We start from the raw sequence: 26,521 nt of genomic DNA, 5'->3' as shown, positions 1-26,521 counted from the left end.
GGAAGGTACTTGGTGCACAGTTACTACGTTCAGTAAATATCTACCTTTTAAGAAATAATAGCTTGATATTGAAAATAATCTTTGTGCCTGGGATTGGGGCTGATTCTTTTGTGAAGTCTGTCATACTCAAAAATTCTATTTAAGAGAAAGAGTATTTATTATTTAAGGAGCAAGCCTAAGTCCCTGTTTCCCCTGGACCCTTTTTGCTAGCTAGCTTCCCTCCCACAGGTTAGGTAGAAGTGACAGCTTAAAGAATAAGACTTTCTAGGGCCCAGCTTCCCTGTCTCTGTGTGCTCGCCCTTCACTTGTCTGTTGGTTCATCTTAGGGCTCCCAGGCGCAGGAACCAATCTTGGTCTCAGCCAGGACCATGCTGGAGAGCTCGTCATATCTCATCCGCACCGCACGCTCTCTGGCCATCAACCCCAAAGATCCACCCACCTGGTCTGTGTTGGCTGGACACTCCCACACTGTGTCTGACTCCATTAAGAGTCTCATCACGTCTATCAGGTCAGTTTCTCATCTAAAGAGAGCTCCCAGCCTGCATCTGAATAGAGTAGGAGGGGACTGTGCCCACTTGTTGATCATTACTGTAAATGGCTAATCTTGGTAATCAACTTGACACAAAGTAGAGTCACCTAGGAAGAGGGCACTTTAATCCAGGAATTGTCTCTGTCCTATCGGCTTGTGGGTATGTCTGTGGGGCGTTTTCTTTATTGATGATTGGTGTGAAAGAGCCCGACCCATGCAGTTGTGCCCTGCCTGAGCAGTTGGGTCTGGACTATATAGAAAGGTAGCTGAGCAAGCCAGGAAGCAGCATTAGTCTGTGGTCTCTGCTTCAGTTCCTGCCTCCAAGTTCCTGTATTGAGCTTCTGCTCTGACTTCCCTTAGTGATGGGCTGTAACCTGTAAGATAAAGTCAGTTCTCTCCTCCCCAGATTGCTTTTGTTTTTATTGAAGTAACAGTAAAGCAAACTAAGAACCTGTTTGAGACCCATGAAAGTACTGGCCACAGTAACAGCACATCTAAGCACTTATTTTAAACCAGATATTATTCTAAATATTTTCCTACATTACCTATTAAAGTAGGGATCGTCATGGTTTCCATTTTCCTTCTATGAAGTTTCAGGCAGAAGAACTTAGGTCACGTTCTCATGGTCAACCAAAAGCTCCAGTCCCAGCCCTTCTAACCATCACACTGAATTATCCACTCTTAGCCTGGAGAGCTCTACTGGTCAGGTTTTTTTTTTTTTTGACTGATAATAAGATGAAAGGAATTTTCTGCAGGTATCCTGACCTTCTTGGTAATACCCAGAGGCTGAGAAAATGACACTTCTTAAGTTGAGAATGATAATATTAATATTAATAAAATTAATATCCTACAACATGGCATGTTCGTTTCCTAAGTTAGAGCATTTTGCTTCATAATTGCTTCTGAAGTTCAAAGCCATAATTAAACTTTTCCTTAATGTATTACGAAGAAAAACCCTCTGAATATGTTAGCTCTTCCTGTAGCCCGTGAGCTTATGACTAGCACACGCTAGCATCGTCGGCACTACCAATGGTGCTGTGCAGCTCTCTTCTCAGTGGGATGCTTGCTGCAGAAGCACGAGGACCTGAGTCTGAGTACCTAGCTCCATATAAAAAAGCAGGGATGGGTGTGTGCCTGTGGTCCTAGAACTGTGGGAGACAAATCCAGGAGGATTGCTGGGACATGCAGGTTGCCACCTAGCCCCAAATTCAGAGAGAGAGAGAGAGAGAGAGAGAGAGAGAGAGAGAGAGAGAGAGAGAGAGAGACAGAGCCTGTCTTAAGGGACCAACACAGACACTGGTGACATAGGACTCGACTTCCTCTTATGGTCTCTATGTGCTGATGGTTACACGCATCTCTACTCAAATAGACACAGCGTGTGCACACAAACGTGTATGCGTGCGCACACACACACATACACACACACACACACACTTTTTTAAACTTTAAAGTGGAGGCAAGCACCCAAGTGCAAATTGTTTCCTTCGCAATTACCTATTATTAGCCTGAAAGGGAAGGCAGAGATTCCATTCTTCCTGCTAGAAATAGAGCTATGTCAAGTACAAGTGTTAATTAAGAAATGCATGGCCCTGGGCCCGTTTTACTGAGCAAGCCTCACAGATGCACTGCTCAGTGAAGGTGATTGTGTAGAAAGGGGACAGAGGCTCCTGGCCCACCTTACCGGAGCATGATGTGACATACGTAAGCCTCTGAGCTTTTGATTGATTTGTTCTGTCCCTTTTAGGGACAAAGCTCCAGGGCAGAGGGAATGTGACTACTCCATTGATGGCATCAACCGGTGCATCAGGGACATCGAGCAGGCCTCCCTGGCTGCAGTCAGCCAGAGCCTGGCCACCAGGGATGACATCTCTGTGGAGGTAGGCTGGGGCTCTGTTGGAAACTCCAGAGGAAATGGGACTAAATGTCTAATGCTGGAGGGTGTTAATGAGCAGCTGTCCCCTGTGGGACAGACAGGGAGGTCGTAGGGTTGGTGGGGAGTGTGTAGGGCAAGTGCTGAGAAGAGACCGATGGTGTGGAGAAAGACCTCACCTGCTACAGAAGAGCATTCACATGCAGCCGAAGTTTACAGGAAGACCGTCGGTGTTGGGTGATTCTGTCCTAAGATGGACTGCTGTGTTCCGTGTGCTCGGCGTCGGAGCAGGCCTGGGCGTGCAGAGCTTGAGTGCTTCTCTGGCCACGCTTTCCACTTGCACTTTCTGAGCAGGTTTAGCCATTAAACTACTGCATTTGATCATCTAGAAGGAAGGGGTTGTGCCCTGAGTTATTCTGTATCTTATATGTGGGTGTTGAGGGCGAAGCATCTTATCATTTGGAGTCACTGTCTATTGATTTTTTAAAATTTTATTTCTAATAACAATTTTTAACCACTTTAACCTTTCTTTTAGTCTGTGACCCACCAGAGGTAGTGGGGAAAAAAAGTTATTAGGATATGGGGAAAGAGGACCTATTTAAAAATTGTTTTGTTTTTTTTTTCTCATCTATGTTGTCAAAAAAAAAAAAATCAAAAGTTTAGTTTACAGGATTTAACAGTGACAGCTCTATCTACTTGTAAACACTTTACAAATATCCCCACGGTCTAGTTTAATAGTGTCAAGATGACAAATCAGCAGCATTGACACGACCTAACAAAAACAGCCAGGCTGCAGCCAAAGGGACACAAGTCAGCAAAAACAACCAAGACCACTGTCGAGCTCAAGAAAAGTTCTTGTCCATGTCTCTCTCAGCAGAGACCAACAAAGATGTGAGACCAAGAAGTGTTATAAAGCTAACTATATAAACAAGCCCTCATCGCTGACTGTCCAGTCTTATTTACACTCCTCTAAACATCATGTATGCGCTATGCGTCTTGTCCCATTGTGTGTCTTATCTTAGCACATGAGTTTGTCTTGACAAAACTCTACGTGAGTCTATATTAGCTGACATCATTTCTGCCAGTCTGCCCAAGTCCAGAAAAGCAGCAAAAACACCAAAACACCATGAGAAGCTTTTTGGTACATTTTTCTCCATAGAATCACAACAAAGAAAGCTCAACAATGTAGTATACGGCAAACCTATACGTGGTTTTTTGCATGTTTCGTTTAACAAATCTTTTGATCTATGTCTGGTTTAGCACAACATTCTTTTATATGTCTGCTTTAGTGGAACATCCTTTCACCTATGTCTGCTTTATAAATACTCTTTGTACCTGTCTGCCCCAACAAAACACCATCTGATACAACTGACTTTTCAAAAAAAACTCCTAAGTTTCTACTTCAGGCCACTTTATCTTTTCTCTGTTTATGTGTGTTATACACATATGTACCCCTGTGTAGGGTGTACACCCCTCATGTGTTCTTCCATCATATATATATATTACTATTTTAAGACTGTTCTTAAAGTTGAACATACATATATACATACATACATACATACACATATACACATATACACATACACACATACACACATACACATACATACATATATATATACACACACACATACACACACATATATATTGGAGTCAGGGTCTCTCCCTGAACCTGGAGCTCACCCTTAGCTAGGCTGCCTGGCCAGTGAGTCCTCAGGACCCACCTGTCTCCATCCTGTACCCCACTCCCTGCACTAGGATTGTAGATGCTCAAGCCCTTATGCTTGAATTGCATACATTTTCCCCTTGAGCATCTCCCAGCCTCACTTCATCTGTTGTTGCTCTTGAGCTGCTTGCTACCCATCTAAATTTGCAGTCTATACTTACTTCTCTAAGAGGACAGTGCCCAACAGTCAGGCATTTGGTTTCCATGAATGGTCTGTTTACCTTACTGCATAGGATCTAGGCATGATGAGCTCTGGCCTCATTCTGCAAACCTCATCATTCAAATGTTGTAAGCATTGCTCATTTTAATTAATAGAGCTGTCTGTTCTACTTGGGCTTCACACACACATAAATATACAGACACACATGTATATATGCACACATGTACATGCGCGCGCGCACACACACACACACAATTCCAGGAAATGAGAAGCAGGACTAAGCACTGTATCCATGTAGAAAGCTAGCATTACTATTTTAAGCCTGTTCTTAAAGTTGAACATACATACAGTAAACACACACGAAGTGTGTCTGTTGACGACTTGTCAGCAGACCACACCCTTACGTAGCTCCCAGCTCAAGAAGCCGAGATGAAGCCAGGTTTGGTAGCTTCACACACTTTTAATCCTAGCTCCAGCAGGCAGGGGCAGTTGGATCTCTGAGTTTGAGGATAGTAAGGACTACTTAGTGAGACACTGCCCGCCACCCCAGAAAGACCTGTGACCACCACCCCAGAAGTATCCTCCTCTCACCATCCCTTCTAACCTGCATCCTCTGCCTTAACTCCCCCAATAGGAAGAAAATGTACCCCCCTTTATACCCAAGATCCGTCATTATACAATATTGAATTTAACAAACCATCTATCAAAAATACCAAAGGGATTCCCTGTCATTCTCACCCATAATCACAGTGACTGTGAGGATAATAAATGATTAGCTAAGTAAGGCCTTTGGACTCAGGGAGACCTCCCTCTGCCTGCCCCAGCTCTCTAGCTATGTTGTTGTTGTTGTTTTATTTTCAAGCTTGCCTGTCAAGCTTTTTCTTTCCCAGAGTGGACTCTGGCTGAAGCCTTCCTTCACATTCATGTCCATAGTGGTTCAGTGGCAGAGTAACAAATACAGAAAGGATATTGTCTCTCTTCAGATGACACATCAGGGCATACATCCCTGTAATGCCCATGCTTTGATCTTTTAACCCTGAACCTATCCACTACAGTTCTTAAGATGATTTTGAGAAAGGCAGGGGATTTTCCCTGCTTCCAGTTCATCTCCAGCCTCAAAGTTCCCCATCCCCCACCTCCCCCTTCCCAGCACAGTCTGGCTTTCTTTCCTTGTCTCTTAGCAGCCTAAACTCATCTATTTGAAGCAGAGATTTTAAATCATATCAGACCCGATAAGAAATACCTCAAGAGTGTCATTGCCAGTATTTGCCTACAAGTCACCAAGGACAGTGAGCAGAGCCTAGCTAAGCTCTGCATGCAGCCCATCTGGTTCCTTCATGGTGTGCCATCGGTGACGCCTTCGGAGATCTGATCTGTTTTACATCACCCTTTCCCCTCCTCTTTAAGTTCTGAGAACACCAAGACCATTATGTTCCCCCAGTCCCTGATTAGCTGTCTCCATTTGGAGCATGTTGTTTCTTCTTCTTGGAAAGCAGAGCTAGTCCTCATTCCCCATAATCATCGTATGTATCCAACCAGGAAGATAGCACCAGCAGCAGTTGTCAGGGCTGCTGAGAATGAAGGCAGTGAGAAACACACCTCGCATGCCTGCTTCATCTGAAGAAGGATAAGGGATCTCACCCTGGGAAGCAAGGCAGGTCAGGGAATGAAAGATCAGGGGAGCATCCAGGCATTCTGATATCATGCAAGTCCCATTGTCCTTCATAAAGGGCTTTTCAGAACGACAGCATTGGAAGGAACTGTTGTCAAATGATCTTGACAACTCTCCCTCTCTCAGGCCCTACAGGAACAGCTGACCTCAGTGGTCCAGGAAATTGGGCATCTGATTGATCCTATTGCCACAGCAGCCCGAGGAGAAGCTGCCCAACTTGGACATAAGGTAATGTGGAAGCAGGACATCCTGCTAAGAGAGAGATGGTACATGTGTTTAGGGAGGTGGGGGGTTATTATTCCCCAAAGCCTGTGCCTCAGTGTTCTCCTGTGCTTTGTTTGATTCAGTACCTCTCACAATGCCATGAGACTAGCACTGTCACGAATCCCACCTTACAGATGAGCACACTAAAACATAGTTTGTGAAGAAGTCTGTGTAAAGGACCCAGGACTAGGACTGACATTCTTCACGGCCCGCTTACCTCTCTAAGGATGCTGAGCAGTAGTTTGGTTAGTTAGTTAGTTAGTTAGTTAGTTAGTTTAGTAAGAACATTTCTCTTCCTCCACCACTGAACAACTCTTGATTCATTACATCTGCGTTCAGAAAGTTAACTACTAATCAAATAACCCTAGAGAACAGGTAGGATTCTAGTGCATTAAACATTTTGACTATGTGTTTCGACTCCTGAGAGACCCATTAGTCCCTGTATTAGTTTCTTTTCTGATGCATGATAAAAACCTGACCAAAAGCAACTTGGGAGAGTAAGGTTTACTTTGGCTGACAGTTCCAAAAGGATAGAGTACGCCATGGCAGCGAAGGCCCGATGACAACAGGACCAGGAAGCCTGCCTTGTAGTTGAGGAGTAGAGAGAACAAGAGTGGGGCCAGTCCACGAGACCCCAAAGCCAGCCCCAGTGACTCCCTTCCTCTAGCAAGACCCTATCTTCTAAAAGCTTCATAACCTTACCAGAGAGGGCCACTGACTGAGGATCAAGTGTTCAAACACAGGGGTCTAGGAAAGCCATTTCTCATTCAAACCACCACCACAGTACTCTGTTGCTGCTGGTGATGAAGCCAGCATCACTCGTGGGGAAGGGATAAGTCCTGAGCCTGTGAACAGGGCTGCCTTTACTTGCTCAGGCTGGGAACTCCACATCCAGACAAAGAAGGTAGTAGGCTTGCTGGCTTCCCTCCCGGCCTTCAAGGGGCTCCTTTAAGATGCACACAGAGGGCTTTGAGGAAGTATGAGGTAAAGCTCTTGCTTTGCAAGCATGAGACCCCAAGTTCATATCCCCATCCCCCGTATAAGTAGAGGCAGTGGTACACACCTATAATCCCAGCACAAAGCAGGTGGAAACAGGACTATCTCTGGGGTTCACAGGTATCATAGATGTTCCCTCTGTCCCTGGTTAGCGTTTGGACCACATTGTCTCACCTCCTTGGAAGGTGGAGCTAGACTTCGTTCCCAGTAACCATGAAGACATCTAGTCAAATCTGCAACCTCCAAGCTCAGTGAGAAACCAAAAATTCAGATCAAAGAGCTGGGAAGATGGCTCAGTTAGAGTGCTTATTCTATACGCATGAAGACCTGAGATTGAATCTCCAGCACCCATGTAACACGCTGAGCACTGCTGTGTGTGCCTGCAACCCTAGCATTGGATGGGGAGAGACAAGTGAGTCCTGGGAAGTTGGCCTCACCAAACTGGTGATCTGCAGATTCAATGAGAGACCCCGTCTCAAGAGAATAAGGCAGAGACTGATCCAAGAAGACGCTAGACATCTTCTGGCTATCACATCTGGACATGGCCGTACAGACCCAACCATACATGTGCACACATATCCCACACACAGAATAAGGTGGAGAGCAATTAAGGAAAACACCAGGTATCAGCCTCTGGCCTCCACATGCACCCGCATGTGTGTACAAACACGTACAAATGCACATAAGGGCACCATAGGTCAGCAGCAGCACTACTCAGATGTCTTTGTTCGATAACCTAATGAGAATAATAGAGCTGAAGCATTTTTATTGCTGGCCGGTAGTCTTGTCTCAGGGTTAGCTCTAATACCTATTATTGTTCTTTGTTTTGGACGCTGCTATCACAACTGGGCTAGTCTTTATAACCTCCCGACCCTTGCTTTGTTTGTGACCCAGTGCCTGCTTGTATGAAGTGGCCTCTCCTCCTTCAAACCCACAACACTATCCTTTCCTGTGATGGAAAAAAGCCTTAAGGGAACCACAGGCTAAAGAGTTGCATAAAATACCCTCAGTGGGAGGCTTAGCAGTTAGTGATGATGCACAAAACTGAGGAATTAGAATAGCCATCAGTAGCCGGGCAGTGGTGTCACATGCCTTTAATCCCAGCACTTGGGAGGCAGAGGCAAGCGGATTTCTGAGTTCGAGGCCAGCCTGGTCTTCAGAGTGAGTTCCAGGACAGCCAGGGCTACACAGAGAAACCCTGTCTCGAAAAACAAAAAAAAAACAAACAAACAAAAAAAACAAACAAAAAAAAAAAAAGAATAGCCATCAGTGCTGGTGGGTTTTATCAGCATGGCAATAGATGGAGCCAACTATGAAAATATGGTCCTCTAGCTGTTACATAATGGGTATCACTCTGTCAGCCTCCCTCCCCATCACACACCCCCTCCCCCTACTTCAAATATGTTACAAAAGCAAGAGACAGACACTGAGTGATGGACTTCTCAAGTGTGACTGCAGCAGAACTAGAAGAAACACTAAAGCAAAAGGATGCCATTGAGAAGAGAGAGGAAACCAAGAGCCAGACTGTGAAGTGAGCTCCCCCCCACCTCATCTCCACCTCATAGCAGCATAGCATCAGCGTACAGCCCAAGATTGTGCCTCAGTTTCTCCTCATCTGGATCTGCTTCTTAAAGTTGGAACTGAGATTAACTGAGGAACTGGATGAGAAACATTTAGTAGAAAGCGAAAAGCACAGGGGGTGGGCCTGACGAGTGTGTGTGTGTGTGTGTGTGTGTGTGTGTGTGTGTGTGCGCGCGCGCCATGTGTGGCGTGTATGGCATGTATGTGGTGTAGTCTGCTGTCTGCTGGGAGGAAGTCTATCCTGGAGCAGTAGGTACCTGTCTTAATCAGTTTGGTTTTGTTCTTTTGGTTGGTAGGTAGTGGGGTTTGGTTGGGTTTGGTTGGGTTGGGTTGGGTTGGGGTTTGGCTTGGTTTGAACTGGAGACCATAGCCAGGACCCCTCGAGTACTAGAAAAGTAATTTACCACGGAGCTACATTCTGAGCCCCTTGACAAGCCTTTTATTTTCCCAGGTTGAGCCAAACGAAGTTCAACAGTGGTGAAATCATTTTGCTTTTATTCTGTTCTCAAGGCTTGGCCCAGGGCTTAGCGAGGACACCAGTCAGGCTGTCTACTGAAAAGCTCCTCGTCTGCCCCACCTCATTACCCTCCTCTCTTCTTCCCTTTTGAATCTGTGGGATGTCTCTTATTCTTAACAGTTTTAACTTATAAAACTGACAATTTATAAAACTGGGTATAAGTCTAGTGTCTACCTCTAAATTCCAGAATGGGTTTCTTACCATATATGGACAGGAGATGGAGACTGCCCCCAGGAAGAAACGCCAAGCAATAGATTGTTAACTAGAAAGTATTTAAAAAGTTGTAGCCAAACATGTCTTTTCCTATGAGTCATCTCATCCTTGATCCAAATCCCCTTCTCAACAAGCGCCCTCCCCCCTCCCCAAAAGGAGACCCGAACTTACATGATACATCTGGGATTTTTCTTTCTTGGAAGGTGACACAGCTGGCAAGCTACTTTGAGCCATTGATCTTAGCTGCAGTTGGTGTTGCCTCTAAGATGCTGGACCATCAACAACAGATGACAGTGCTGGACCAGACCAAGACTCTTGCAGAATCTGCCCTGCAGATGTTATATGCAGCCAAAGAAGGTGGAGGAAACCCCAAGGTATGTTTAAGGCATCAGGGGCTGGCTTGGGAGTCCAGGCCCCTCCTGTATTGTCTCCTTCCTCAAAATCACCTCCAAGTTGATTTCCTGGTCTAAAAGAGAAATAATCTGGCGGCTTTCCAAACTGATGTAGTTAAGGGTTATGCACAAGTTCTCCTTCCTTGGTAGGGTATGTGTGCAAGCACTCATGGGGCACTAGAGTATGTGGTATGTTTATTGTAGGAATGAGCTGGTATACTTTCAGGGTGCCTGCTAGGTGTTGACATCTAACTTGCTTAAGGGAATGCCATTTGCTTTCAGTGAATGTGATTTCTCCTTCAGGGATGGTGATGTACTTTACTTATCTTTTCAGCAGTGGAGGGCCTTGCACAAGCTAGGCGAACATTCTTACCACTGAACTACCTCCCTAACCCAAAAGATGCTAATTTAATCTAACAGCCTTTACACAGGCATGCACATACACACACACCTATTAGTTTGCACCCATCAGTTTGTAAGGACATTTCTTCAGTGAGTTGGCTTTAAAGAGCCAGACATGACAGCAGTCTGTCATGGATTACTAACCTTGTACCGAATTTTGCTTAGAACTTAAGAGGTAACAGGACCTGAAGAGATGGCTTAAAAGGTAAGAGTGCTTAGTGTTTTGGCCAAGGGCTTGGCTTCCGTTCCGAGTACGTATCAAGTATCTTACAATGTCTGTAATTCAGTGCCCTCTTCTGGTCTCCACATATGTGGTGCATACAGTCAGGCACACACATATACAAATAAATAAACAATTTAGCAGCAGCATAGACATAATATAGAATTACAAAAAGAGTGTGGAACCCTCTAAAAATTGTAAACAGTCTGGGGGATCTGGACTATGCAGATGAGCACAGCTGGACAGGAAGTCGGACAATGATACACTGATGCATCTCATCTTTGCTAAGGAGTATGACCTTTATATAAGGCCTGGGGGCTAGTGGCCACCTTAAACAGGCGCCACCTGCTCTAGTTCCTTTCTGTTACTCTGATCCAAAGCAACTTAGAGGAGTAAATAGCTTATTGGCTTACACTGCCAAGTCAGTTCATCACGGAGGGAAATCAAGAAGAAACTCAAGGCAGGAACCTGGAAGAAGCAGGAACCATGGAGGAATGCTGCTTGCCTGCTCAGTTATTCCTGGTCTAATGCTCAGCCAGCTTTCTTATATACCCAGAACCATCTGACTCCAGATGGTTTGAACCAAAATGGACTGGGCCCTCAATTAAGACAGTCCCTTACAGACATATCCACAGACCTAATCTGATAAAGTCAATCAGTCTCTCAGCTGAGATCTTGAAGTTTGTCTAGACTGTGTCAAGTTGACAACTAATACTAAGACAGATCCATATTTTATTACTTATGTATGTGTATGTGTGCCTGTGCATGTACCTAATGGAGGTATTCTTAAATGTTTGAACTGGGCATTAGATCCCATGGAGCTGGAGTTACATGCAGTTGTGAGCTCCCCTGACATAGGTCCTGGGAACCAAATGCCAGCCCTCTGCAGAAGCGGCAAGCCCGCTTAACCACGGGGCCCTTTCTCCAGCCTCCTTTTAATCCATATTTTTAAAACATCCAACTGTAAACAGTGACTTTGACTTACTGGCAGGACTCAGGGCAGAGAAGCCTGGCCTTTTCTACATCCTATCTTTCACATATCTAGCAGTTATTAAGAGTATAATTTGAATACTAAAGTAATTAAGAGCCAGTCACAGCCCTCCAAACGTTCAAAGTCTTTTGGTAATAATAACTAGTTAATAATAACTAGTGGGGCAGGACCAAAAGCACAATGGACACAACTCTGACTGTGATGGTCAGCCGTGGGAGTCCAGAGATTGGGCTGACCCCTCTGCAGCACCCCTCAGACGAGAGCAGGCTTGTCCCCGGAGCTTTCTTCCTGCCATGTGTTGCCAACTTCCACATGAAGCTTTCAGTGCCAACAGAATATCAAGTAGGAGCTCTGGGCTGTGAAGATGCTGGTGGATCTGCTTAGACTATGGGTGAAGATGCTGGTGTATCTATCTACTTAGACTATGGGTGAAGATGCTGGTGGATCTATCTACTTAGACTATGGGTGAAGATGCTGGTGGATCTATCTGCTTAGACTATGGGTTCAAAGCTCCCTAAGGACCCTCATGGCTGGGCACATTTATAGTCAGTCCCCACGCTCCATAGTGACATTTCCCATATGGAAGTAGTGGCTCGAACTGTTTTCCATCAGTAAGACTAGTTCTTACATCAGATGGTGTGATGTGACAGGTGGTGACCGATGACCAGACCTCTGCCCCATCCAATGTTCAACCTGTGTTTTGTCTGGAGACTGTGACGGGCATGCTCCAAATGACATTTTGGTCATTAAGTTTGCTGCTGATACTGTCCCATCACCTCTTTCCTCCCCTTCCCTCCCCTCCCCTTTTAGAAACAGGGAATATATGTAGCCTATACTGACCTGAAAGTAGCTGTGTAGCCCAGGGAGGGCCTCAGATTTATGACCCTCCTTCTGCAACCTCCTAAGGGCTGAGATGACAGGCTTTACTGTATAGTTTGCTTCTTTAGACCCTTGGCTAAGAGGCCGCATAATCAATCAACTCGGATGTTATCAGTTGGGGGAATGTTTGGTAAGCTCTGTTTGCTGTTGATTTGTTGTTGCCATCTCATTTGTAGAAGAAACAAAGTCACTGCGTCGTCAACCGAGGTGGCCTGATGGGCTCAGCTGCTGCTTAATTACCACCAAGCTTATTGATCTGAGTTCGATTCCAAGGACCCACATGGCCAAAGAGAAACCCAGTTCCCTCAGTTATCTGCTGACCTCCACACATGTGCTGTGACACACAGGGTCCCACAGATGTGCACACATGTACAACACGCATGTGCTTAATAAATAAACGTTAAGTTTCATCTTAAATACATAGGTAATAAAATGCAATGAAATGTTCTTAAATAGTTAACAGTAGTTCTGATTTGGTTAAATCAATCAAAAGTAGTCAAATCCCCAGGCCACCTCTTGCTAGCAAGCTGATCCATTTCTTTTTCTTTTCTGCTAATCATAGAGGTTAAATATAAATGAGAGTAGTGTGCAGAAACAGGAGTGTGGGATGTAGCTCAGTTGGTAGAGCATCAGCCTAGCATCCACCAAGCCCTGGATTCTATTCCAGCCCTGTATGAGCTGGGAGAGGTGACATACACCTATAATCCCAGCTCTCGGGAGTCCAAGGTCTCCAGCTACATAGGGAATTTGAGGCTAGTGTGGGCTGATACCCTTCTATCTGTCAGGTACGTAATAAATCAAGACAGTACAGAGGCACATGCTTGTGGCCCCTCTCGCAGCCCTTTGAGCCCCTGAGGCATCATCTCTCCCCCCTTCTCTTCTATAGAATTCCCTCCAAGTTTGCTTTATGCAACATTCCAGCCAAGCCACATCCTCATCGCCTCCAGAGAGCTCTAATTATCAGTTGCCTGCCCCAACCCCTAAAGTCTGAGACCCACTCCTGTCTTCTCCCGCTTTCCGAGCTGCTCCGATGTCTGCCTGCTGTCCAGGGCTTTGTGGTGGAAGTCCCATCTGGGAGGAAAAGGTTCCTCGGAAGCTGTCTTCAGACATGTGTCCAAAAAAGACCAGATGTGGTTTTCCCGTGCGTGAGGAGCAGTAATAAGGAAGTCTCTCCAGACCCTAAAATAATGACCTCATTATTGCCCTGCTCACTTTGCTTCCCAGAGGGCTGCTGGTTGTTAAAGCGTGTTTTCACTGAGATCCTGCTATGTCTTTGGATGTCTAAAGCTGTTGTCCTGAGCCAGCCCACAGTGTGTGGACTAGGGCCAGGCTGCTCAATGAAGATGAAGCCTGCCCCTGAGCGTCAGAGGAGAAGAAAAGGCATGTCAAGGAAGGCATGTTACAGAAGAGGTGACCTCCGAGCTTACACTCTAGAAATCTGTGAAGCTCAGATATGAAGAGCACTGGCTGAGGAGATGGCTCAGTCAATAAAGTGCTTGCCACCCAAGAATAAAGACCTCGGGTCAGATGCCCAACACCCACATACAAAACCATGACCACAATACACACAGACGAATGTAGCACCGGAGACCTTAGGCTTACTGGCCTGCCAGGCTAGTCAGTTAGTCAGCTCCAGCCAGGTTCAGTGAGAAACCCTTCCTCAGCAAACGAGGTGGAAAGTGACTGAGAGGAGAACCTAAGGTAAACCTCTCTCTCCACACACATGTACACATGTACCTACACATGCATTCACACACATGTGAACATGTACACACACGGGGGGGGAAGAGAGAGAGAGAGAGAGAGAGAGAGAGAGAGAGAGAGAGAGAGAGAGCATAAAAGAGAACAAGCCTAGAAGATCCAACAGCTTATCTCCAGTCAGACAGTCAGATAGTTTATTTCTAGGCTATCCAAGAGCAAAGATGTTTACTGAGGGGTTCATTCTGTAATTTACTGATGCCTTCCCTGAATTATGTTCTTGTTTCCAGAGTTGTTAAGATCAGTCCCTGTATCTGTTCCCTTCTATGGCATCCTTGGTGCCTGCCCCCAAGTTTGTATGCCAATAAGCTCTGTTTGCCCACCAGCCCTCAGTGGGCCAATTAAAGACACGAGGAATATGAACGGCACAGGATAGTTCATTCATTGCAGCCACATCGGGAAGAAGAATAAATAAAGGGGTCCCGGAATCCCCAAGTCCATTTTTAAAGTTTAGGTTTACATAGAGGGCAAGAAGTATATATAGCAAACCATCCAGCTCATAGTGTGGTCCCAGTTATCACTGTCTGGGCTCGGTATCTCCTGCAAAGTGGTCTGACTAGTTAGTTGTCAAAACTGTGTAAAATCTTGTTCTAGGAGACAGCTTCCCTCTGTGACTGGCAGCAAGACTCAGCCTTTTCCTTCTCCCAGCATGAAGTCCCTGGGGAGGTTCCTTTCTTGAGGATCCATTTGTTTCAGTGATCTGTCAGCCAGGAGCACAAACATCTCTCTTCAGACTTGCCCCACTCCTGTTAAGAGTTTGCACTCCTAAGACCCTTGAAGGTGAAAGCAAGTGTCTGACTGGCAGTGATTCACCTCTCTCCTAAAACATGTGTTTAACTTCAGAGTGGCCCTGTAGAATTGTGTCCGTAGTGATCTCATCGTAGCTACAACACATTTAAAAAGCACCCCTTCTGTTTGAGCTTGTGTAATAGGAGTCTGTGGTTTTAGAAGCTTTCTCTAGAGAATTCTGCGCAGGAATGCCACCTTTAAGGCTTGTAGCAGAATAGAGCAGTTTGCACATTCTGCCTTACTCTGTGCTGTCAAGTCAGCTATGATGAGCTTAGATCGTGAGCTTACTCACTTCGGTCCTGAAGGCAGAATTCTGTGTCTACACAGCATGAATCCCAAAGATGAGAGGAGAAAGACCACCAACCCAAATTATCATGGCCAAAATAATTAATGCAATCAGTTAATTAAAGCAAGTTTTTTGTTCATGTACATGGGCTGCCTCTCCCTAAGGTGAGGTTCAAGAGGTCAGCATTGGACATGAGGAAGACAAGCCAGGCAAAACAAGCAGAGTTACAGGAGCAGAACAGCACAGCTAGGTAGTCCTTACTGAAACAAAGACATGTTGCAAGATGGTCATAATAAGGTAGCCATAACAGCAGGTATTCATAACCAGGTAGTTATGACAACAGGTATTCATAGCCAGATAGTCATTGATGGTCAGATAACCTTTTGAAACAAAGGTAGGGTTGCAAGATGGTTATAAACAACTTCTTGAAACACAGACATGATTGCCATGCCTGGAACAGGCAGTACAGAACCATTTGTAGTTAAGGTTACAGGTGGGGCATAGCCCAATCCTTGAGAAACAGATTTAATCACAGACAAAAGTGATCCTAGTTTGTCTTTACTATAAGATGTTTTTGAGCCTAAGGTGGCACCAGGTTGGTACCTCAACAGGCATCAAGAGGATAGCTGCGAGCAGCATGTTTGACATCTTGTCAACTTCCATATTTGAGGAATTCTTGCTTCTCACAGCCTTATAGTTCAGATATAGCCCGTCTTCTAAATTCCACTGGCTTCCCTTCCTTCATATCCATTGAGGTAAAAACACAGTATTATGGACCTTTGTGGAGGCTTTCTCCACTGAGTAGGGCCAGGATAACCACAGCTGCTGTATGGATCCAGTGCTTGAGGACAGTGATGTTCTGACATTTAAGTCACTGGCATTCTGTTACATGGCACAGAGTAAGGGTAGAGTTCCCGCTAGCCTGCCCTTCTTATGCGTAAGGTATCTGCAGCTTCCTGGTTTATCAGGCATTTAGAATGTAGACTTCTTACAGTCTTCCCCGGCTCACTGAAAAGGAGCTAGCTGGGTTCTGCCGTGTGGCTCGTCAGTGGTGGAGCAAAAACTAGAACCTAGGTTTCTAGGTTTTCTGCACCCATAGAGTAAGTCTTTCTCGAACATCTTCCTGCCTTGTGAGATAGCTGCACTGGCATTGTTTCCTATCTGTTGGCTCTTTCATTGCGAGCCCCTAATCCCACCCTTAACTTTGGCAAGTGTCCAGGATGCTGTCTGAGGAACATGTGGGTACTTGGGTATTACCTGCAGGGCTTCAGCCCTTGGCGACTGTCCTCATCTCATCTGCCAATGTTCCAACGATATAACTTACAGCCTAGTTCTGAAGGCTCTCTGCCAATTTATCTCTCTTTTATGCACCAACATCTCCATAATCCAACTTATTTATAGAAGGAGAATGCTGGTGTGCTGGGCATTGTTAAATGAATGTGTCAATCTGTGTGTTTATGAACCTGTGGCATTCTCTACCATCCTGAACATAGCATCATATAAAGCTAGTCTTGACAGTTTGGTGTTACATTTTTCTTTTCTCTTATTATTGAAAAAACAAAACAAAACAAAAACGGGTTGCTTTTGATTCTGCAAGTAAATGTATCGAGTCAGGGAAAGAAAACATTTCGAATGCATTGTGTGGCTGTTTTCCAGGGTGTGGTTTTTCCTGGGGACTGTTTGTTTGTTCTCAAGTCTCACCATACTGCTTAAACTAGCCTTAAACACTAGGGCCTCCTGCATGCTGGGACCCTAGACATGCAACACCAGGCCCAGCCTTGTCTTCTGATTTTTCTTAAGGTTCTTCTTAGCACATCAAGTGATTCTTAAGGGTGAGCAGCATCTTGTGCTATTTAAGACATTGTTCATTTCCTTCTCAGGCGCAGCACACCCACGACGCCATCACAGAGGCTGCGCAGCTGATGAAGGAAGCTGTAGATGACATTATGGTGACACTGAATGAAGCTGCCAGTGAGGTGGGGCTGGTGGGAGGCATGGTGGACGCCATCGCAGAGGCCATGAGCAAGGTAGGCTTGCGTTAGCTCCTAAACCTTTCTAATCCCACCTCTATCTCTCTCACATACCATTCCTTCATGGTCTTCTCTGGGAAACTCTCAGTCAAGGCCAAGACCAGCAAGCCAGCAGATGGCCAGTCCATATATCCAACATATCATTTTTTAAATTTGCTATCAGTTCATCAGATTTATAAGCCACTGCACAGTTCTTTCCATTTGTGGTTAGGAATAGACATTGTGAAAAGTATCACTGGCTTCCTTGTTTGTAAGTGGAAATACTTTCACCTCACGTCCTCTCTATAGGCTATGGTAGGGAGGAGATGCCAGGAGGAGTCAGGAAATGATTTCCAAGCACTGGCCCTTGGAGTGGCTACTTTGGAGTTGAGGAACTTTCTAAACTGCAGGATCCTGGCTCCTGTCTTGCTCTATCATAGTCTCGATTGAGTGGACCCTAGGAATCTCTAACGGGACCTTCAAAACTCTTACATCTTGATAGTCACTTAAATGCATAAATCACTAAATAGTGTGTATGGAAGGTCTTGGTGAGCTCTCATAGGCCACTTTCTGGCTCAGCAACCAATTGACAATGCTTCAGACGGAAGAGAGTCTCAACTCCATGGTTTCTACTCTCCTCCATGGATTTTTGTCTTTAATGATGTCTTTGTTCATCGGCATCTAATTGTCAGCTTAGTGCTAGTATCACAGACAGTAGCGCTACAGCTTCTGTGTTGGGGAACACCTATGGTTGCATTATGTACGTATCAGCATAGTATTTTAGAATAATACTCGGTCTTAAATTGCTGGTCTAGGCATTAGCTGTCTCTTTCTCCATAAAGCAATGATCCCCTGGAAGTCACTGGAGTAATGGCTCCACAACCCTCTCCCGTCTTCCTCACACTAGAGAAGTAGCCAGCTGGGTTAGACTGTGTCTCCCTTCGGAGACCGGAGGTTCTACTTCTCAAAGTCTCTATCGGTGCCCACTATGTGCTGTTCATGCTTCAGATCCGGATGGTTTAGTAGACAGTGACTATGTTTCTCCTCCTCCTCGAGACCATTGGGTAAGGCTCAGGAGGGTTGGTTTGACTTTCAAAACAGCAGAACACCAGAACTTTGAAAACAAACATGTCCACAGGAGGTGTTAAATACTCAAGTCCATGGCTTCTTAGTAGCAATGAAAAGCCAAATGATCCTCTTTTTCTTTTTCTCAGTATTAATGTAAAGAAGGAAATGTCCTGTAAGTCCTCAGAGAGTGGAAGTCGGGCCCTGGATCTGTCTTTGCTAGCTCACCAGCCTCGCTCACTGTGATACCTTATGCTGTGACAGTGGCATCCACACAGCTGCTGGCTGGTCCAGCTGCCTCTTGAGGAATAAGCCTGGTTTCTCCTGATGGTGCAGGCGCTGCTGGCAGCGGAGGATACACACGAGGGCTCCCTCTCCTTTCTGTAAAATACAGCCTGGGATCTCACTGCTCTCCCCGCACTCCCACTGGGTCGCTCACTTTGGTCATTGTTAAATTGCTTAAAGGAGGGAGGGTTTATTTTGGCTTACAGTTTGAGGGATGCAGTCCAGCACGGTGGGAAAGGCGCAGTGGCTGGAGTGTGAGGCAGCTGGTCACACTGCATCTGCAGTCAGGAAAAAAGAGGTGTGAATGCTAGCCCCCAGCTCGCTCTCCTTTATATTTATTCTAGAACCACCCAGCCCATGGGATGACCCACATTCAGTCCTTCCTGGGCTATTCCCACCTCAGTTAGCTGACTCTAGAATCTCTCACACAGACATGCTTATGGTCTTTCACTGAGGTGATTCTACTGTCCAGTTGACTATCAATTATAACCATCACATTAACCTTCCCCGATGTAACATCCAGGGGACCACACTTCACCTGGACCAGTATGCCCTTGACCTTCCACGGGACTGTCCAATCCCACTCTTTGGCAGTGATCTTGCCCTTTTCTTAATTGCTGTTGCACTTGGAGGCAGGCAGTGAAAACATTGCCCTTAAGCTGCCCCGATGTTTTCTGTTGACTTGGATCATCACTAGGCTTCCCCGGGCACAGATATTGGACTGTAGTGTTGTTATAGAAGTCCTTGGTGATGGAGATTCTGCCTCCTCCCACCTCATCTTCCACCACTCTCTGTATTTCCCTGGAAGGACCAGACTCACTCTTATCATCATGTGCTTGAATGATGTTCAAAGAGGACATCCCTTTGAACATCCCTCTTCCTGAGATTCCTTCCCTTCGCTGTTTGTAGGCAGCCTCCTCCTTATCTGGTGAGACTTAGCTAAATCATTATTCCTCTGAAGTACTTTCTACTCCTGTAAGATAAAACTGGGACTCTATCTTGCCTGTGTCCCCGGATGCCTTACGTGTACCCCCATTGCATTCTGATTGGAGAAGATAGAGTTGAATTTGAACCAAAGAAACCACTGAGGGGCTCTCTGTTTTTCCTAAGTTTTTATTTCTTACAAGTACAGCCTATACTTGGTCAGGCTTCTTATGACTCCTGAGTTGTTCTCTTATCCACAGCTGGATGAAGGCACACCTCCAGAACCAAAGGGAACATTTGTTGACTACCAGACGACTGTGGTTAAATACTCCAAAGCCATTGCCGTCACAGCTCAGGAAATGGTAAGAAGAAAAGGAGCAGCCCCGCCCACTATGGATTCCCCCTATGCCCACTGCCATGAGTCTCCACACCCTGCCCACTGTAGGTTCCCCCTATGCCCACCACCATCTGAGTCTCCACGCCCCGCCCACTGTGGGTTCCCCTTATGCCCACCACCATCTGAGTCTTCAAGTCTAGGATCTGTGTCAGAGAGATTGACTAGCCCATGATCCGGTTCCCTGTGATGCCAGTTTCTTTTCAGAAGGCAGGAAATGAGAAAGAAGGTGGCATTAAAAAAGAGAGAATCCTATTCATCTCAGAAAAGACTGAGGTGTTTTAATAGGTTTACGTTCTAGCATAAGAGAAGATATTTGGGAGTAAAATAGTAAGAGCACGAAGCTGTCTGGCAAAATCAAATGACAACACTTGACCAATCAGTCCTTTAGGCAAAATTAGTGTGGTTTATTTTTTTTTTTTTCCTAGTTCCTGACAGCAGAAGTAATTTTTTTTTCTTTTTTCAATGAAACGTAACGCAAACAACGCTGTTCCAGATGAGTCTCTGGGAAGCAGTATGTGCTCTCTTGGTATTATAGAGTTACATGGAGGATGACAAATGTGATCTTCAGAGAGTGGATACACAGAAAACATTCCTCTCCACTTGGAGCCCCAAATTCGAGAGGATTGCCACATAAGCCTGAGGTGGCTATCGAAGTGGCCAAGCTTGAGTTGCCAAGTCACCTCTCTCACTGGCTCTGTCATGTAGTTGTGTGTCCACTAGAGGTTGAGCTTGGACCACGAAGGCTTCCCCTACCTACTCATGCGTGGTAACTTTGTACCGGGCCTACTGTTTAAGTAAATGTGGCCTGAGGAAGGAGGGGAACAGTCACAGTCACTTCTGAGTGTCTTGGCAAGCTGGAGGTCATCCCAGGACCATGCTTCCAGGGGAGTACAGGGGACAAATCAAAGTCCCCTTACTGTGCAGGCTGGCAGTGGGATCTTTGAGAGGCATCTTTGAGTGTCCTCATAAAGTTCCTGGAGAGTCTTCTGGGCCAGGCTTTGAGCCAGGCTGTCTCATCCCTTGGCACCTGTGATTCCCAACAAGCCCACCCTCCAGTGTATGACATCCTGAGGTGGCTAGCCTGCTACTTCAGGTCAGACTGTTAGGTGAAGAGTCTTTGAGTTCCTCTTGATGAGGGGCAAATGGCACAGCTCATGACACACCCTCATTATTTTGGGATGCCACTTGTCTTCCTTGGAACCCACCTCGGTGGATGGGAGTCCTTTAAAGGAACTTTCTTAAAGCCCTTTAAGCTGGGCGTGGTGGCACTTGCTTGTAATTCCAGTCCTTAGGAAGTAGAAGGGGAATTAGGAGTTCAAGGTCACCCTTAGCTACATACTGAGGTTGAAGACAGCTTAACCTACCCAAAACCTTGTCTAAAACTAAAAGGAATAGCCCTTTCAAATCAAGGTGTTAAAAGGGGGCCAGCAAGGTGGCTTAGCAGGTAAAGATACTCATAACCAAGGCTAATGACCTGCATTCAGGCCCTGGAACCCTAGCAATAGAAAGAACCAACCAACTGGAAGTTGTCCTCTGATCACCACACATGCATTGTGGTATGTGGACAGACACACACACACACACACCTACAAATAAAAATAAATTATTTTTTTTTAAGAGTAAGAAAAGAAATAGGGCCATGCAGTGGTGGCGCACGCCTTTAATCCCAGCACTTGGGAGGCAGAGGCAGGCGGATTTCTGAGTTCCCAGCCAGCCTGGTCTACAGAGTGAGTTCCAGGACAGCCAGGGCTATACAGAGAAACCCTGTCTCAAAAAACCAAAAAAAAAAAAAAAAAAAAAAAGGAGGAAAGAAAGAAAAATAGGTCAGGGGTAAGATTCCTTACTGGAAAAGAGACAAAGACTGTCTTTTAGGTGACTTTTTTGTTCATGGCAAAAAAACAAAAAAACAAAAAAAAAAGAAACAGAGGTAAAGGCTGGATAATACTAAACTGAGGCATGCTATTCTGAGGTGTGGGCAGACTGGATGACTGGATGCATGGACTGTGTGGGTTGTGGTGGACCACCATGTTTCCGGAAGCACCTCATTGTGCTTTGTTACAAAATTACCCAAGACCCTTATTCCCTGATGTTGGCTTCTCCACTGGGTCTCATTCTTGACTTGGTAAGCCCTATCCTCAGATCCTCTCTTGCCTAGATCCTCCTGGAAGCCTAGATCAGGATATACCACTCAGAAGGTTCATTCCCTAGAGTGGTCCCTTGTGGGAATTCCTCTGGTGACCCCATATCCACTCTCCCTGAGATTGGGCCCTGAGGACCTGGCTCCACGCTACACCACCTTGCACGCTGAGCATGTGCCCATCTGGTCTGTGCGGCAGGGCAGCCACAGCCCCGGCCTGTTGTGTGCAATGCAGCATGGGCTTTGCTTGAATTGCCCTCCCCAGTGTCCAGCCATGATGCAAAGCCTGGCCTTCACCTTCCCCGGGGGCTAAAAGTGAATGAAACCCTTTGGCTTCCCAGGGTATTAACACATGGTTCTGATGCTTCTCTTTGTGTGTGTATTTGTGTCTTGCTTGTTTTCTTTTTCCAGATGACTAAGTCGGTTACTAACCCGGAGGAGTTGGGAGGCCTGGCTTCACAAATGACCACTGACTATGGGCACCTGGCTCTCCAGGGCCAGATGGCAGCAGCCACCGCCGAACCAGAGGAGGTCTGCCACCTTAAGGCCCCTATCTTAAGAAGCAAACACATGGTGCCCATTCCTGGGGATGGGAGAGGGGAGGACCCTATAGCTTAGTTCTACAAGACCCCAGCCCAACAGCCAGGAGCAAGTTTCATTCCCATTACTGTGCCCCAGATTCACTCAGAGAGCCCCAAATTATGTCCAGAACTTGGACCCTTGCTGAGGCCAGCTAGGCAAGAACTAGGGTGCCCTGGAGAGTGGCTGTCAGATGGAAGGGTTTGTTTACAGAGTTCTGCCAGGCCCTTACAGCTGCCTGTCTCCCTCTTCAAATGCCCAAACTTGGGGCTGGCACCTTCCTACTTCCCACTCACCCTTAGCACATCCTATCAGGCATGCCAGTGTTTTCCAAAGGCTCCCCAAAATATTAGAAGGTTCACATATGGGGTTTCCTATCTCCTCTCTTGATAACAGTCTGCTTGCATGACACAAAGCCCAGGCTGTAGGTCAGGACCCACCTGCTTTACATAGATGCTACCCCTTTCCATAGACATGGCCTCGGCAAGTCTGTACCCATAAGAGTCCTAGAATGGCAAGCTTCCACACTGTCAGAGATCAGTCATCTCTGCAAGCTGTGAGTGGGACCACACAGCACAGCTGGGGATGCAGAGGGCCTGGAGGAAGCATTGTCAGTGTGAGCACCTAGAAAGGGTGACAGGGCCCAGAAAACCATGTGGTTCCTTAGAGAAAGAAAGTCCACTCTGAGATACAGAATGATGGAGGGACTCCAGGAACACAGGAAGATCCAGGTAACCGCATTCCGTGAGAAGCAAGCTATTTATTGAATGGAAACTTTGTTCAGTATTTTCTTAAACAGTAGGAGATATGGAAGCCACAGGTTTGTAACTGGTGTGCTCAGTTCCCTAAGACGAAAGACACAGGGTGTGCTGCTGGTTGGGACCTGATGTGTCTAACAAAGACTTTTAGAAGCAACTGTAGAAACACAGATACAAAAGCACATCACTTTAATGTAACATATGTCGTAACAACGCATGTGAGCAGGCTTATCATATATATGTACTGAGGTACATATATATTTTTAGCATGGAGTTCCTTTCGTTTCTAACCATGCTCCTCCTGTCTTTAGATTCCAGAGTAGTCAGTTTGGCCTCAGCATGAATAATCGCGTTTGTAATATTTATGTTACATCATCAAGAAAAATACGGAATCTTGATTCCTCTACACAGCTTCCCCCCCTCTTTCTCATCTCCATCTTCCTCCCCCTTTCTTGTTTTAATAGTCTTCCGCTTTAGTAAGACTAGACTATAATTCTAGACGGCAATTTATCTAGACGTATGATTCAGTTGATCAACATGTAATTTTAAATCTCATAAACAAGTAGAAGAAAACTTGTGCTTCAGTCAGGAAGCATTTGAACAAAGGGAAGAAGTAGTTGACTTTGAATGGGGATTAAAAACAGAGACCTTGATTGCCAGGGAGGTTTGAACCCCTCTCCACGGAAGCTTTGCAGTGGGATCTAGCCTCCTCTGTCTGGACTTGGAACACTAGCCTGCCTTTTTCCCTGTAGGCAAAGGTCTCGTGAGCTGCCCACCCTCTGCCTTGCATGCTGGTGCTAGGTTTTAGCCTCTGGCACTGTCAGTAAGGCTTGCTGTTTTCAGCAGGGCATCTTGAGGTGTATTTTATAGTCCAGACACAAGAGCAGCATGACCTGAAGCCAGAAATGGCAAGGAGACTATAAGATTACCAGTGGCCTATGAGGAAAGTTCTGTGTGCATTTGCCAGACAGATGCTTGGGGGTAGGGGAAACTGAGAAGGTTAGGAGGTCCCTGAAGCAATATAGGGTGTTTTGTTTTGTTTTAACATATCAAAATTGTGGGAGTTATTTGTATACCCAAGAGGTCCCCACATCCCAGAATGTGAAAATATTTACATGTAGGGCAAGCGGGAAACCTTTCCTTCTTAGTCCTGCGGTGTGCCCCACCGAGTCCGCATTCTAGTCTTTTCCACAATGTGACAATTACAGGAAAAGCTGGACCTCTGTCCTCGAACATGAAACAGGATCTTTCTCTGTTTATATTTCTACAGAAAACTCAAGGCTTTGTTAGTAGCACTGTGGAAAGTCTTCAGAAAAGTGAAAACCCTCCTGGCAGCTTTGAAAGTTAAGATTAGTGTCTCTTTGAACACAGAGACCAGGGAGATGGACCTGAGTTCAGATCCCCAGCACCCATGTAAAAAGCTACTCATGGTTACATATGCCTGTAATCTTAGTTCTGGGGAGGAAGAGACAGGAGGATATTTTAGGCTTGCTCGTCAGCAAGTCTAGCCAAATCATTGCTCTCAATGAGAGCTTTTGAGAGATGCTATCTCAAAGAATTAGGTAAAGAAGGAGACACCTGACATTGACCTGTGGCCTCTATATATGCATATATATTGGGACCCGTAACAGCACATATACATACAGAGAGGGGAGGGGCTGCAATGGGGAGAAGAGAAGAAAGAAGAGAGGAAAAGATGGAGGGAAAGAGGGAGGGGTTGGGATCCTAGAAGCTACAGCTCCAAAATGTAAGTCCTGGGGAAAAGATTTAGCAACTGTAAGTCTGTCTCTGGGGAAAATCACATTACCACTTTGTGAGCCAGGGAGAGCATTGGTTATGTACCTGGTCAGGAACTACAGCCTGTACTCCCAGGTGGGATGGATGTACACACTGGCATTTTATTTTTAAAATCCCACCCCAGAACTAGCTGTCAGGAGGAGAGAAGGTGATGCCTGGTTCTGTTGTTCACACTGATATGTTTGCTAAGTGGATCTGACAAGTTCCAGTGTCACCCTGGTCTAACCAGGCAAGCAATTCTGGGCCTGGTTGCTTTTAAAATCTTCAAAAAGTCATTTCATTTTTTTGTTTTGACTTGACCAGTAAAGGGAAAGTGATTGGGGGTGGGGAGGTGCTCCCTCCTTCCCATTGTAATTGGATCTAAACCAGGGCTTCTCTCCCCCCCCCCCCTTTCTTTTAATTTCCTTTAAGGCACAGAAGCAGATGGCTTTCTCTGCAATATTTTTCTTTGATCTAGAAGTGAACTGAGGGTTTTTCTTGAGGTTCAAGCAATGTTTCTCTAAAGTTGCCAATTTAAAAACCCCAAGTTGTGTGTCTTTGAGCGGCATTCCTTTATAATAAACACTGGTTATACATCCAATCCACCCTGTGGGTCTTGCAAAGTCAGGCCAGACTTGCTGAGAAGTTTAATGTTGCTTTGGGAATGGGGCATTTCTTAGTGCTTATCAGTTGAAACACAATCTTCAAAGTGTGTTCCCTTTCTAGGACGCTCCTCCAGCCATAAAAATTTCCAGTGAAATTGCCAGTAAACGGTGTTGAATCTGCAGTCCTTTTATATTTAAGTGTTCCATCAGCTCGCTGTAACCTGGAAAGTAATGAGTGTGATAGGTGCCAAGCCCAGAAGGCGTGGTGGGCACTATCCCTTTGTCCTCAACAAAGTGTGTGAGACAAGGATTATTTGTTCTCATTTCAGAGACAATCAAACTGAAGCTCAAAACAAAAATAAAAACAAAATTCTGTTTTTATTGAGACCACTTTTAAACAATTGAATCAGAGGGGTTTGTGTGCTGCTTGCATTGCCTCTCCCTCCCAGATATCACCAGCAGTCCCTGTCACCTGGGGATCTGTGTTCATCCTTTACTGCCTCTCAGATAATGCTGGCCCTTGAATAATTGGCATTAAACTTTGTGGAAACATTTAAGGACCAAGTTGAGTTTGAAACTAATGTCACATTCCCTTGCTTCCCCTTGATGTAATATATAAGCTATTAACATATCTTGTAAAATAGATTTGTGTGATAGTCTCAGTACTTGGACAGCTGAAGGGGGGTGGGGGGGGATCAAGAGTTCCTGGCCAGCCTGGGCCACACAGCATGGCTCCATCTT

General features: G+C 45.6%; 1 protein-coding gene across 7 annotated transcripts in view; it reads left to right on the top strand.

The window, feature by feature from the left end:
* The window catches only part of Tln2 (talin 2), a 412,083-nt gene that overhangs the window by 331,607 nt on the left and 53,955 nt on the right, over positions 1-26,521 (top strand). For all 7 annotated transcript variants that reach the window (XM_076925417.1, XM_076925418.1, XM_076925416.1 and 4 more), the window contains 7 exons: positions 327-508; positions 2,274-2,406; positions 6,084-6,185; positions 9,732-9,902; positions 17,126-17,272; positions 19,789-19,890; positions 22,474-22,593. In XM_076925417.1, the coding sequence (XP_076781532.1) occupies positions 327-508; positions 2,274-2,406; positions 6,084-6,185; positions 9,732-9,902; positions 17,126-17,272; positions 19,789-19,890; positions 22,474-22,593 (957 nt within the window). The remainder of the gene's footprint in view (positions 1-326; positions 509-2,273; positions 2,407-6,083; positions 6,186-9,731; positions 9,903-17,125; positions 17,273-19,788; positions 19,891-22,473; positions 22,594-26,521) is intronic.

This window comes from Arvicanthis niloticus, chromosome 26 (genome assembly GCF_011762505.2).
Source record: "Arvicanthis niloticus isolate mArvNil1 chromosome 26, mArvNil1.pat.X, whole genome shotgun sequence".
NCBI classification, from domain to species: Eukaryota; Metazoa; Chordata; class Mammalia; order Rodentia; family Muridae; genus Arvicanthis; species Arvicanthis niloticus.
Note: the sequence above shows the minus strand (reverse complement) of the source record. Positions and strands in the feature narration are given on the sequence as shown.